The following is a 13,018-nucleotide window of genomic DNA, read 5'->3' as shown; positions in this document are numbered from 1 at the left end:
TCCAAAAGCAACTCCTCGACGACACACTCTCCTTCCAGTTCCACACTCTCCTCCGACCTCAACTCAAGCCCCTGAGTCGCCTTCCGCTCGCACCTTTATAGCTCTCAGGAGAAGCTGATATGCAAATATGCGGATCAAAACGCGATTGGAGGCGGGGCCACGCCACCCTCTGTTCAGCCATTGGTCAGGCAAAAAGGGGCGTGAACCTCCCTGGATCCGCATATTTGCATAAACGGACTTCACCTATGCGCGCTTGGAGGCGGGGCCAAGCCGCCTCACGTTCGCCCATTGGATGGAGGGGAAGTGGGCGTGAAGCATTTCTGATCCGAATTTTCCCCTCGGAAAGGCTGCCATTCGCGCTCGCGGCTCGGTGCATTCGGCACCAATCGCCGAACGGGCCCGAGACAGCCCAACGTTCAGTGTTCACAGGTGGTGCGGGAATGGCCAGAGAAGCGATGATGTGGGATGAGGTTGTGAAGGTAAAGGCCCGGTCACACCTTGACGTTTTAGCCAGCAATGGCAACGTATTAAAATGTATGTAAAACGCTGGCTTACGTTGAACTTTTGATGTTTTTTTTTAAAGATTCGGACGTATTCATAGCGACTTGGTCTTATGTATAACGCATTGGTAACGGACACAGAACGTTTCGTTGTGTTATAGATAACTTATACCAACAAATGCTGAACCTGTTGTCGGCCTACACAACCGATGCCCAACGATAGTCTAACTTAGGCATAGCGCGTTGCACGCATCGCCGACGATGTCGTGACGTAGCCTATTAAAAGGCTGACGCACAACGATTCGAATCATAACTGCCGTAGAAATGGAAGTGACAACATCGCGGTCACACCTTGGCGATCTTGCCAGCGTATGCCGACCTAAGAAAAATGTGTCTAAAACGTTGGGGCACGTCAAATACGGTATGAGTAAGTTTGGTATACGTGAGTAGAACGCTAAAGTACACTATCATACATCGTAGTAAGTAGAGTACGTCAAGAAATTTTGAACATGTTCAAAATTTTACGACGTACTTGGCGTATGACACACGTTCCGCATGCGATGGGGATAAGTTGTACACACGATATGTGGACGCTTACACACGTCCACAAACGCTACTTATAAGCTACTCATAAGTCGAAATACGTCGCGGTAATGTCTTTTTTACGCAAAACTTATTTCTAACTTATGTTTGACGTGCTTTGAACCAATTCTTTACGTAGTCTCAACACACATCGACGTATGTAGACTTGTTCCAATGACGTCTTCCGGTCGACAAAAAAAAAAAAAATGAACATGTTTCTAGCTTACAACTGCCATATAAAGACGTGTTCCCAGCGGTTTTGGGAATTGGTATATAAAAATGCTGCTCATAAAAGGGGAACCCAACAGTGTTTTCGAGTCCTTTTTGAGTCGATGTCCATGTCAGCAGTATCAGTATCAGTATTAGTATTAGTATTAGTATTAGTATTAGTATTAGTATTAGTAGTAGTTTGTTCATGTTGGCAGTAGTAGGTGAGTGTGAGGGGGAGGGTGTGGGTTATGATGGATCCTCCTTGCGTCCGCGTGTCCACGGGTAGGAGACATCTTTTCACCATTGTTCGAAGTTCTTCGCGGCTAATTTTTTATGGGGCTTTTTCAACAATGAGCTATAGCTTGTTTTTACGATTTAGGTCTATTCATAACGGGTTGGACAAATGCACAATGAACTAATAATGTGCATAGAGTGCTTTGATTACTTATAGATACGATATACCAACGAATAATTATCGTGAAGCCGGCGTTCACAAACTATGCCCAACGATAGCCTAACTTATCCATATCGTGCGGCAATTTATCTTTGCCGGTGACGTAGGGTTTGCTATTCATAGGCTGCCACTCAACGATTTAAATGGCTGCATCTCCACTATTGAAAGTAGACGCTTGCGCTCAACAATTGGATTTTTTTTTACACTCAACGACTTTTAAATGGTACCACTCAGCTATTTTCATTGTTTACAATGAACGATTTAAATTGCCGTCACTCGCCTTTGTTTTTTGACGCTGGCGCTCGGAAATTTTAATCGTTTCTATTGAACGTGCTAAATCGCTCAAACCCCACTGTTGAAAGTAGACGCTTGCGCTCAACAATTGGATTTTTTTACACTCAACGACTTTTAAACGGTACCACTCAGCTATTTTCATTGTTTACAATGAACGATTTAAATTGCTGTCACTCGCCTTTGTTTTTTGACGCTGGGGTTTTGAAATTTGAAGCGTTTCTTCTGAACGTGTTAAAACGCTCAAACTCGACTATTTTAAATAGACGCTGCCGATGGACAATTGGAATCATAGCCAAGCCAGACATCGAAGTGTGAACATCCTCGTCATGCCGAAGAAAAGTTTGAAGAATGCTGCAAATAAGTGTCCTGGCCGTGGCCGTGGACGCTGACGCAAGGACGATCCATTATACCGACGTCTTTCAGCCTATGAGTAACTTAAAAGTAACGTCTGTCGATGTGTGGCAACGATCGCGTAACGTGCCAACAACACGTTAATCATAGGTTAGAAATAAGTTTCGGGTATGCTAAACATTACCTCGGCGTGTCTCAACTTATGATTAACTTACAAGTAGCATGTGTTGACGTCTGTCAACAATCGCAGACCGTGCATACAACTTGTGGCCAGCGTAGCGGAACGTGTGAGTCATACGCTGGCATACGTCGTGAAATTTCAAGCATGAAAAAAATTGAGAACAACCAAAAAGTACAACGTTTAAAGCCAGCGTACAACGACGTATGGCAATGCTTTTCAGCGTGCTCTCAATATTATCAAAACTTACCCATAACGTATTCAACGTGTGCCAGCGTTTTAGAAAAAATTTTTAAAAATGGGCATACGTTGGCTAAAACGTCAAGGTGTGACCGGGCCTTAAAGGCGAAGGTGGTGGTGTGGTGTTGTTGTAGTGTGGTTGGCGCTGTGGTGGGGATGGCGTGGTTGTTGAGATGCTGTTTGTTTGAAATAAAAGATAGAGAAAGAAAAACGACTAACTCAAAGCGTCGCAGCCCGGATGGATCACATAAATTCCCTCTATACAACGGGTTTGGGCTAACTATACACGTACCTATGGAGATATCTCACCTGAGGGCCCTTTATGGTCTCATGCGAATTTCCACAGCCGTAACAATATAAATTGTAAATTAGCACAGGTGTAACCAATTACGTTCAAAATCACACACCAAGTGAATTGGCCTCCACCTGTGTTAAATTGTTGTGATTCTGATTATTACCTCTGCCATTGAAGGTGAAGGAGGTTATGTTTTTACCCCTGTCTGGTTGTCTGTCTTTGTTTGTTTGTTTGCTTCTGTACAGGATATCTCAAAAAGTTGTGGACGGATTCGGATGAAACTTCGTGAACACGTTGGGTTTGTGACAAGGAAGAATTGTTTCAATTTTGGTGAAGATCTGGATCTGGATCGGAGAATTTTTTTAATTGATTCTTCACAATTGAGAGATAGGGCAAAACTGATATCTCAAAAAGTTGTGGACGGATTTGGACGAAACTTGGTGGACATGTTGGGTGTTTGTCCACGACAAATGTATTCGATTTTGGTGAAGATCCGAATCCGGATCCGACTACTAGAATTTTTTAAAGTGATTCTTCACCATTGAGAGATAGGGCGAAACCGATACCTCAAAAAAGTGTGGATGGATTCGGGCGAAACTTGGTGGACAGGTTAGGTGTGTCGCAAGGACGAATTTATTCGATTTTGAAGATCCAAATCCAGATCTGGATACGAGTTAATTGATTTTTAAAGTGATTCTTCACCATTGAGAGATGGGGCCAAAAATGATATCGTACTGTGTAGCATGATATTTCAAAAATGTATTGGGCCCAAGCAAGGACAAGACTGATCAGAGAGGCCACCAAGAGGCCAATGGCAACTTTGGAAGAGGTACAGGGCTTTATGATAAAGACTGGTCACTGTGTGCATCTGACAACAATATCCAAAGCACTCCACAAGTCTGATATGTAGGGTAGGAAGAAGGAAGCCATTATTCAAAAAGCCCACCTTGGGTCCCATTTGAGGTATGCAAAAAAACACTCCAGAGATTTTGAAGCCACGTGGCAAAACATTTTGTGGTCTGACAAAACCAAGATGTAACTTTTTGGCCTAAATGCAAAATGTTACATTTGGTGCAAACCCAACACAGCACATCACCCAAAGAACACCATCCATACTGTGAAGCATGGTGGTGGCAGCATCATGCTATGGGGATGTTTCTCATCAGTAGTGGCTAGTGGGACTGGGGAATTTGTCAGGAGAGAAGGGAGAATGGAGGGAGCTAAATACAGAAAATCAGAGAAGAAAACCTGCTGCCCTGTGCAAGAAAGCTGAAATTTGGACGGAAGTTCACCTTTCAGCATGACGACGACCCGAAGAACACAGCCAAAGCTACACTTCAGTGGTTCAGGAAGAAAAAGATAAATGTCCTTGAGTGGCTCAGTCAGAACCCCGGCCAAAATCCAATCAAATATCTGTGGCATGACTTAAAGGTTGCTGTCCATCAACGCTCCCCATGCAACTTAACTGAGCTTGAACAGTTTTGTTCAGAAGAATGTGCAAATATTCCCCAATCAAGGTGTGTAAAGTTGATAGAGACCTATCCCAACAGACTCCCAGCTGTAATTGCTGTCAAAGGTGCTTCCACCAAGTATTAACTCAGTGGGATGGACACTTATCCAACCAAGATATTCTAGTTTTGTATTTTTAATTTATATTCTGAAATTGGTAGAATTTGTTTTTCACTTGGAAGTTGTGGGTTATGATGTGTGATTAAAGGTGGAAAAAGTCTGATTTTATGAAATTTAATTCCAGGCTATAAGGCAACAAAAAGTGAAAATTTTGGAAGGGGGTGGAGACTTTCTATAGGCACTGTATGTAGTTGTTATCTTGCTTGTTTTGATATTAGGGAAAGAGTTTGTGTGAATGGCAATTTCAATAATGAGTTCATTTGAAGGATGGAAGCTCAGAGGTAAGTGCGCTACCTGGGCACTTTATTGGCAGGCCTTGCAGGATTGAGCTAAGCCAAATAAATTATGACCATGGTAACCACAATAAGAACTGCTATAAAACAGTCTTGATATTTTACCAGGCCATCAGCTATTTAACCCTTTTCTTTGCAGGGATGATTGCCAATATTGAGGAATATGAGGTGGGAGAAGCGGAAGAGCAAAACGGACAAGAAATGGAGAAAGATGAGGTTTTTATTTGTTTAATCCAAATTCAATTCCCATATATTTGCTAGATTTCTCGAATAAGTATATCACATACACTGATGCAAAATGACCATTTCTGCAGAACTGATTTCTTTGAAACTTTTACAGTAACCTTGAGGTCATGGAAGAGCTGCACATGCATCACATGCATGATGGGAATGTTGATGATTTTTTTTGCATGAATTATCAAGATATGTGTAGATAATGGGAAAATCAACATTGTGTATAGGATTTAAACTTGGGATAGAAAATTTCATGAGCTATCTGCTTCAATGGGAACATAAAACAGTCCAACCCAAATTGGTTTTCAAATCAACATCACTTTTTCCAAACAGACGTTTTGTGGGTTTAAAGTTATTCAAGCCTTGTGTTTCTATACAGCATGTTTTATTGCAATACTAGTGTGGATCGGCTCGCTTTGCGAGCCTCTCCACACATTTTTGCAGGGAATCACGTCATGGATTTGCTGTTTGGGCATGATTTACACCAATCATAATACAAACATTTTCTTTTCTTCAAATTTATTTGTAATATTGGTGATATTATATTAATTTGAAATTTGTGACGTAAGAAGGTCCAAGTGGTCGAAATAGTCAAGGGTCTAAGCTGTCTAATCTGTCTGAAGGGTGTAAAGGGTCTAAATGGTGTTAAGGTCTCAGGGGTCTAAAGGGTCTTGGGTGTCTTTTGGGTCCTCGGTGTTCTTGGTGACTTTTGGATATTTGGGGACTTTTGGGTCCCTGGGGTCTTTTTGGGTCTTTGGCAACTTTTGGATCTTGGGGAATTAACGTTCAAACAAGACGTGATTAATAGGCATAGTCTTCACGGATAGATGGACGGTTTCACCGCCTCACCGTGCTTTTCATATATATGTATTGTTGTGGGCCGGGGTCCGGTGGCGAGAGCGACCGCAAGGTGGGGGAAGTTACGTCATATCCCACTGGACTCCCGGAATTGTATGCCCTCGCTCTTGGATAATTCCATGAGCCGGCGGGTCGCTGAACCAACTGTGGACGCCAATACCGCAACCGCGTGTTGTAGGGGTTTTTTTGTCAAGAACCAATTTACCTAATTAACCATGCGGTGTCGTCTACCGGGGAACCACGCCCTCGGTACGCCTTGCCCGAACTGGATGTCTCTACCAACTACCAACCACCTTTCCAGATCGGATGCAGCTGAGCGGAACTACCAAGGACGTACCGGCTGGAATAAATATAATATCAGGGATAAGACCCGGCTATACTTAGATCCAAACCATGCTGGACCAATGAAGGAAAAGACAGAAACGAACTGGGAACATTTCTACAATAATTTATTTACAAGCACTTACAAAAGAAAGACACAGAGGAGACTTACGCGGGAATTAAACAGGCAATATTTACAATGATCAAATAAAAACACTTATGCAGTTCTACTTAAAGATGGCACCACACACTCAGATGCACACTCAGACAAAAATAAACCCAGATGTTTGCAAAGGACCCCCGCAGCCAGAGAGGGAGGCGAGCTGAGATCGCAGTTCTCTCGGGTACCTGAACGTTTGAGGGAAGAGGGGCTCCATGGTGTGGCACCTGGAAATGGTCGTGCGGCTCGGTCCACGGCCGCACGCGTGGAGACCGTGTCTGCGAAAGAGCCCGGGTCGAGTAGAGCGGAGTCCGAGGCGGGGATCAGGGTTTTCAGCTCACTCTCAAGACGACTCACTTTCCAGCTCACTCGCTCATCCTCTCAGCACACTTCGTAATTTATAGATCTCCCTCAGCGGGGAGGGGCCTTGGTGAAGCTGACGTCACTGTCCTCCTTGATTGGACGGGGCTTCCATGGGTCCTCCCTTTCTGGCCAGGGTTTCGGCCATACCGGGAAGCCCACCCACTCCACACGTGTGGACTCGCCAAAAAGGAACTACTGCAAGAGGATTTTGCCTCAGACAGCGAGTCGCCGGTTGGGAAAGTAGGCGAACAAGCGTTTGTTCAGCTCATGCGAGAGGAAGGTTCTTTGGTTCATAATGGAGGGGATATAAAGATTTATTAATCTAACTAAAAAAACATCGTAACGCACCCCTTTGATTTCCCACTAAACACAAGGAGGGGGTTCTATCTACACATATACTTTACGGAATAACTGACTTTGGGACAACTGTATGTTTGTATGCATAAGGTTCCTAGAACCATAACAGTATATGTAGATGCCTTTGATAAAGCTTGTGGGATGTTGCTGGAAATGATTAATTGCGAATCTTTGCACATGAATAATTAATCAGTGGTGCAGCAGCAGCAATTGGTTGATTAACTCTTCACGTGAGCAATTGCAAAAAAATAGAAGTTGCAATTGAAAGAAACTGCATCGGTTATTAACACGGTCGAAAAAGAATGCATATTGCTGCTTTAAAATGATACTAAAAAGAGAGAAAACCAAAAAGAACATCAGAGTTGAAATATTAAACAAAAACAATCTGATGTTGCCTGTATTGTCTAGGTGACGGATGTGAAGAAGAGCAGTTTGGAATATACCGGGACTCACAATGTACCAAAAATTGCCAACCAGTTCAATTACAATGAAAGAGCTTCTCAGACCTTCAACAATCCACAGAGGGTATTCAGTGCACACACACACATGCACACAAGGTTGCCAACACCTTTTCATCATTTTTACATACTGTATATGTAGTACTGTGTTATTTTGATATAAATAGGGTTTTTTTTTTTTAAAGAAAAACAAAATTTGCATACCATGTTGAGGCTGTCTGTATGCTTCGTGTTGGCTTAATGGTTAGGGTGGTGAGTTTGAGATCCTCAGGTCCTGAGTTGAAATCTGGCTTTTTCCGTTGAATTAATACCAGGTGGGGTTGACAGCTTGTCATCCTTCCGAGGTCGGCAAAATGAGTACCACCTTGCTAGGATGATTGAGCCATTCGAGTATCCTGCGTCGGAGTGGCGACCCGTCCAGGATTGTGCCCAATAACCCAGGAGACTGCTGTGGCAGCACCAACACTCTGTGCAGAGTATGGTCCCAATGGATGGATGGATGGATTTTGAGGCTCGTGTAAGAGCTAAAAATGGTTATACGCTAAAGGCATTAAAGGTGCTCAGATATAATGAATCTCATTGCACCCAAGTGGAGTTAAAAACTTGCTTTCTTATTAACAAACCACTTTATTTTCAAGCTCAAAGCTCTTGATTGTCCCATCTTATTCCTGGACGAGAACGATGGCCCAGAGGATACGCGCACTCTCCTCCAAGCTGTCTAGCCTGAGTTTGAATCTCAGTCCAGCTACAAACTGTCATCTTGGTGTCTCGCACGCAGGGCAAGGTATCAGTGCGTGTGCCTTCCCTCGGATGGACGTTAAACCAGGCGTCCTGTCTGCCGGCATTAGTTGATGGACGATAAAGATCTCAAGGTGTCCTTTGTGAAGAGTCGGCAAGGTCTTGCCGGCATCATGACAAATTACAAATTGCTGCCCCAACCTACAGAGGACACTGCATCGGTGGCACAGCTATGGTCCCAGCAATGACGCAACCAGCAGCCACAGGCTCCATACAAAATGAATGAATGGCATCTTATTCCTGCAGACTAGGCACAGAAATGAGCATGATTAGGTCTCATATTAAAAATGTCTGTGATTGAAAACATGAACATATGGTAATCAACACCTACTCTAACTTTGTGTATTTTCCTTCTGTGTTATGACAGGAGCAGGCAAGTCAAACAGAGCCACCCCCACAAGCAAACTTCTCTGACACTGTAAACCAGGTATGCACTCTCTTATTAGGTAGTGGTTCAGTGGATTCATATCTAGACATGGGAATACGGTGACTGGTACTGGTTTGATGATCACAGTAATTAAAAAAAAAAACATGTTGGAATATGCTCAAACTAAAAAATAAATATATAAATATATATCATTCGTACTGGTTTGCAGGTACCGAAACAAACTAGCTTGTATATACCTGATTAACCTGTGCACGCATTCATTTGTATCTACAGTGGAAGATTTACGATGTGTACCAAGAAGAGCTGTTGAAGCAAAAGGCCACAAAGGAGCAAACACCACCAACCAAGCCGTCCCATCATGGCAACTGTAAAAAGGCCGGATCCATGGGTTTCCAGGTGAACAATACTGAAAGCAAATGGAGTCACGTAGCAATAGTCCAAAGCAGATGCATACATGGTAAACGAATGATCAAAAACGTGTATTTTTACATTACATTGGACACTCTCGCCTGGTTCATCAACATCACCCGTGCAATTGTCACCAGTAAAAGGAGCAACGAAACTGGTAGAGTCGAATGGTCACGTGGCCTTGATGTTGCCTGCACGTCTTGAAATGACAGACGGAATGGGCCCAAGCTTCTTCCCTTGGCACCACCGAGTTGGCACCACCACCACATTTGGCAAAATCTGGACCAGGCCTGGCTTTTATACAGAATATCGATTCCAATTCCTCGTGGGTTTAGACACCGTACGTGGAGTCGAGCAACAAGCTGACGGAAACTCCTATACAGGCAATGTACAGTATGTTGTTAATTTGATGGTGTTCACATCACAGATTGGTAAAATTAAGTTTAAAATGATGGGTGTTCAATTTTATTCCAGCAGGGAACTCAAAATACAAATGGACTTGCACCGTGTGCACAAACTCGTTTCCCTGTGGCAAGGCTGACATGACGTCATCATTCTCAACCGGTACTCTTTGCAAGGAGACGCCAAACAAAGCCCGTTTGTTTTTTTTTTACCATTATTGTCATACACCGAACTCGTAACGTCTACTTCTGCTACACTGCTTTGTCTGATGCCTCACAATGGCCTTTGTGATAAAATAGTTGCGGTTTCCTTTGCTGCTCCCTTTCAGAGCGATGATGTCAGAGCAATCATCACGTGTTCAAAGATAACATGTCAATGCCCCTCAGATACTGTGAATGCTGCGCTGGTTTGAGCATTCAGAGACTCTGCTGACACGTTTTGGTGAACTGTGATTCTGTGCATGCAATGACGACGGATACTATGATATCACCTTGCCTGGAACAACTTGCAGGATTTATTGGCGCATGCGCACAACACGTGCAGGCCAGATGAATACAGCCAATCAAGCAAGCATATAATTCAACAATATCATTACATCTCCCCTTTCAGTATGAAGAGAAAGACTAAAAATAGCAAAAGCAGGCTTATGTTCCATAGAAATAGGAAAAACAAACTTTATAACCAGCTAACGAATACTCAAAAGCCACGCTATATGATTATGATAGAATGTAATCCTTCAGCCTTTGAGGCAAGACCCCAGTGCGCTGTGATCTGCGGCTCGGAGGTCGAGGAAATTGGGAGTTCTCAGCACTTTAAGGTGGTGTTGGTGCCATGTCCACGATGCTCTTAGCATCCTCTAGACTCGAGAAGAATGTTTAATTCTCCAACCTCCAGAAGTGGGAGAATGGTCACTGGCTCAGATGGAGATTTCCGCAGGTGTCGCCTGTTGCGGCGGTAGGATCTACCATTGGCCGTGGTAAGTAGGTACGATCTTGGTGCGAAAAGTTTGCTAGGTACGACTACAGGTGCCCAGCCCTATCTGGTCTTGGCGTGGGCAGCATCACCCACTTGGAGCTCCATAAGAGGTTTCGCCACTCTGTCATAGAATTTGGTGTACTGTCTCTGATGGTCCCGGAGCTGCTGACAAGCGTCTGATATGACACCTGGCTGGAGGCTTTGACTGTAAACAGGTAATTTATCCCTTGGCCTCCTGTTCATCAAGAGTTGAGCTGGAGAGAGTGTCATTCCGCTAATAGGAGAGTTGCGGGAGGCAGGGATTGCTAGATGATGTCAGTACCCTCTTCATGTGCCTTTCGCAAAGCCTGTTTGATTGTCTGAATCACACGCTCAGCTTGACCGTTGGATTGCGGATATGTTGGGGACGAGGTTGTAAACATTATTCCCCATTCGTGTCCAAAATCCTTAATTTCTGCGCTACCAAAGGGAACATTGTCGGAGAATACCTCTTCCAGTATGCCATGGCAGGAAAAGTTTGCTTTCATTGCTGAGATGACCACAGTAACCGTGAGCCCATTTAGCTGTGACACCTCAGGAAATTTTGAGAAGTAGTCCACCAGGATGAGATAGTCTTTTCTACTGAAGTGAAATATATCGACATCCAGCTTCTGCCATGGGCGATCAGGGACGCTGTGCGGGATGAGTGGCTCTTTCTGATTGGCAGTCCGAAATCTGGTACACACCCCATCTCAGCAACATCTGATTCTTTGTCTCTTGACATGCCTGGCCAATACAAAATGGGTCTTGCCCGTGCCTTGCACTTTCCTGCTGCTAGATGCCCTTCGTGAATTAGAGCCAGCATGTCCTATTGCATTGCGGCTGGAACGATGATCCACTCACCACAGAACAGCAAACCTTCAGACTGATGGATGTTCTCCCAAACAGGCCAGAATGGTTTCACCATCGGAGACACTCTGGCTCGATGTGCAGGCCAGCCTTGTGTGATGGTAGTGCTGAGCTGTTGAAGCGCTGAATCTAGTGATGTCTCACGTTGCAGTACCGTCATTCTACCAGTGCTGACTGGAAGCTCAATGACCAATTGATGTACGTGAAGGTGTATGTCGTCTTCCAGCATCTGATCATGTAGTGGCAAGCCAGATGGCACTCTGGAGAGTATGTCTGCAATCTATAGATACTTTCCTGGGATGTACTACACTGACAGTGTATTGGAGAGCATCAGGAGCTGAAATCTGGGTGAGACCAGGTGCAGTGGCTTGTGGCTGGTGTGTACGGTCGTGTCAAATCCATAGATGTAATGATGAAAATGCTCTGCCCCGAATAAAATTCCAAGAAGCTCCTTCTCTATCTGGGCCTAGTTCTGTTCAGCAGGTGTTAGAGACCGAGAGGCATATGCTACAGGATGTCCATCCTGCATTAGGCACACACCTAACCCAACTGAAAATGCATCAGTTTGAAGGACTGCGAGCTTTGCGGGGTCAAATAACTTCAACACTGGGTGCTTGGCAATTGCAGATTTTAACAGATGGTACGCTGCATTATGCTCTCCTCGCCATTCCCAGGCTGCAACTTTCTTTAGCAGCTAACGGAATGTTGTTGTGATGGTCGACATGTTGAGTATAAACTGACCGAAGTAATTAACCACACCCAGAACTCACTGCAGCTCCAGACGTGACTGTGGAGTTGGCAGTTCCAACACGGCTTGCACCTTGTCTTCATCCGGGCAAACCCCAGCAGAGGTGAGGACATGACCCATTTATTTTACCTCTGCAACCTTCCACTGGAACTTGTTTGGGTTGAATTTGATGTTCTTCTCTTCTGCACGGTCCAGTACCTTGCATACGATGGCGTCGTGCTCAGCAAGAATCATGTCAGGGTGTCATAAGAATCATAAGAATCAGGGGTGGTTGCAGCAAGAATCATGTCATCTGTGCTGCAGAAGACCCCATCAATGTCTCCAAATGTGATCCCATTCCTCTCTTGGAGAACTTCACTGGCTGACGTCACACCGAACGGGAGACGGTTTAAACAAGGACGCCCCAGAAGAGAATTAAAAGTGCACTTGAGGGCACTCTCTTGATATAATTGAACCTGCCAGAAAGAGTCCTTTTTTTGTCACGTATACTGAAGACCTTCCTTCCGGTGAGCTGACCCATGACTTCATCTGTTGTAGGGATGGGGTGGTGCTCACACTTAATAGCCTTGTTGAGATTCCTGGGGTCGAGACACAAATGCAACGATTTATCTTTCTTCTCGACAATGACAAGATT

The 13,018-nt window shown here is 44.3% G+C and overlaps 1 protein-coding gene across 6 annotated transcripts in view; it reads left to right on the top strand.

Annotated features, from left to right (window-relative positions):
- Window positions 1-13,018, top strand: part of DNAI1 (dynein axonemal intermediate chain 1) — a 106,107-nt gene that overhangs the window by 34,379 nt on the left and 58,710 nt on the right. For all 6 annotated transcript variants that reach the window (XR_015049608.1, XM_085847548.1, XM_085847544.1 and 3 more), the window contains 4 exons: window positions 5,166-5,242; window positions 7,728-7,844; window positions 8,943-9,002; window positions 9,237-9,359. Coding sequence is in view for 5 of the 6 variants with exons in the window: in XM_085847548.1 (XP_085703674.1) it covers window positions 5,166-5,242; window positions 7,728-7,844; window positions 8,943-9,002; window positions 9,237-9,359 (377 nt within the window). In the remaining variant the exon portion in view is untranslated. The remainder of the gene's footprint in view (window positions 1-5,165; window positions 5,243-7,727; window positions 7,845-8,942; window positions 9,003-9,236; window positions 9,360-13,018) is intronic.

Source organism: Eptatretus burgeri, chromosome 11 (genome assembly GCF_056783735.1).
Source record: "Eptatretus burgeri isolate ZD-2024b chromosome 11, Ebu_testis_v1, whole genome shotgun sequence".
Taxonomy (NCBI): domain Eukaryota; kingdom Metazoa; phylum Chordata; class Myxini; order Myxiniformes; family Myxinidae; genus Eptatretus; species Eptatretus burgeri.
The sequence above is the reverse complement of the archived record's forward strand: the minus strand, read 5'-3'. Positions and strand labels throughout refer to the sequence as shown.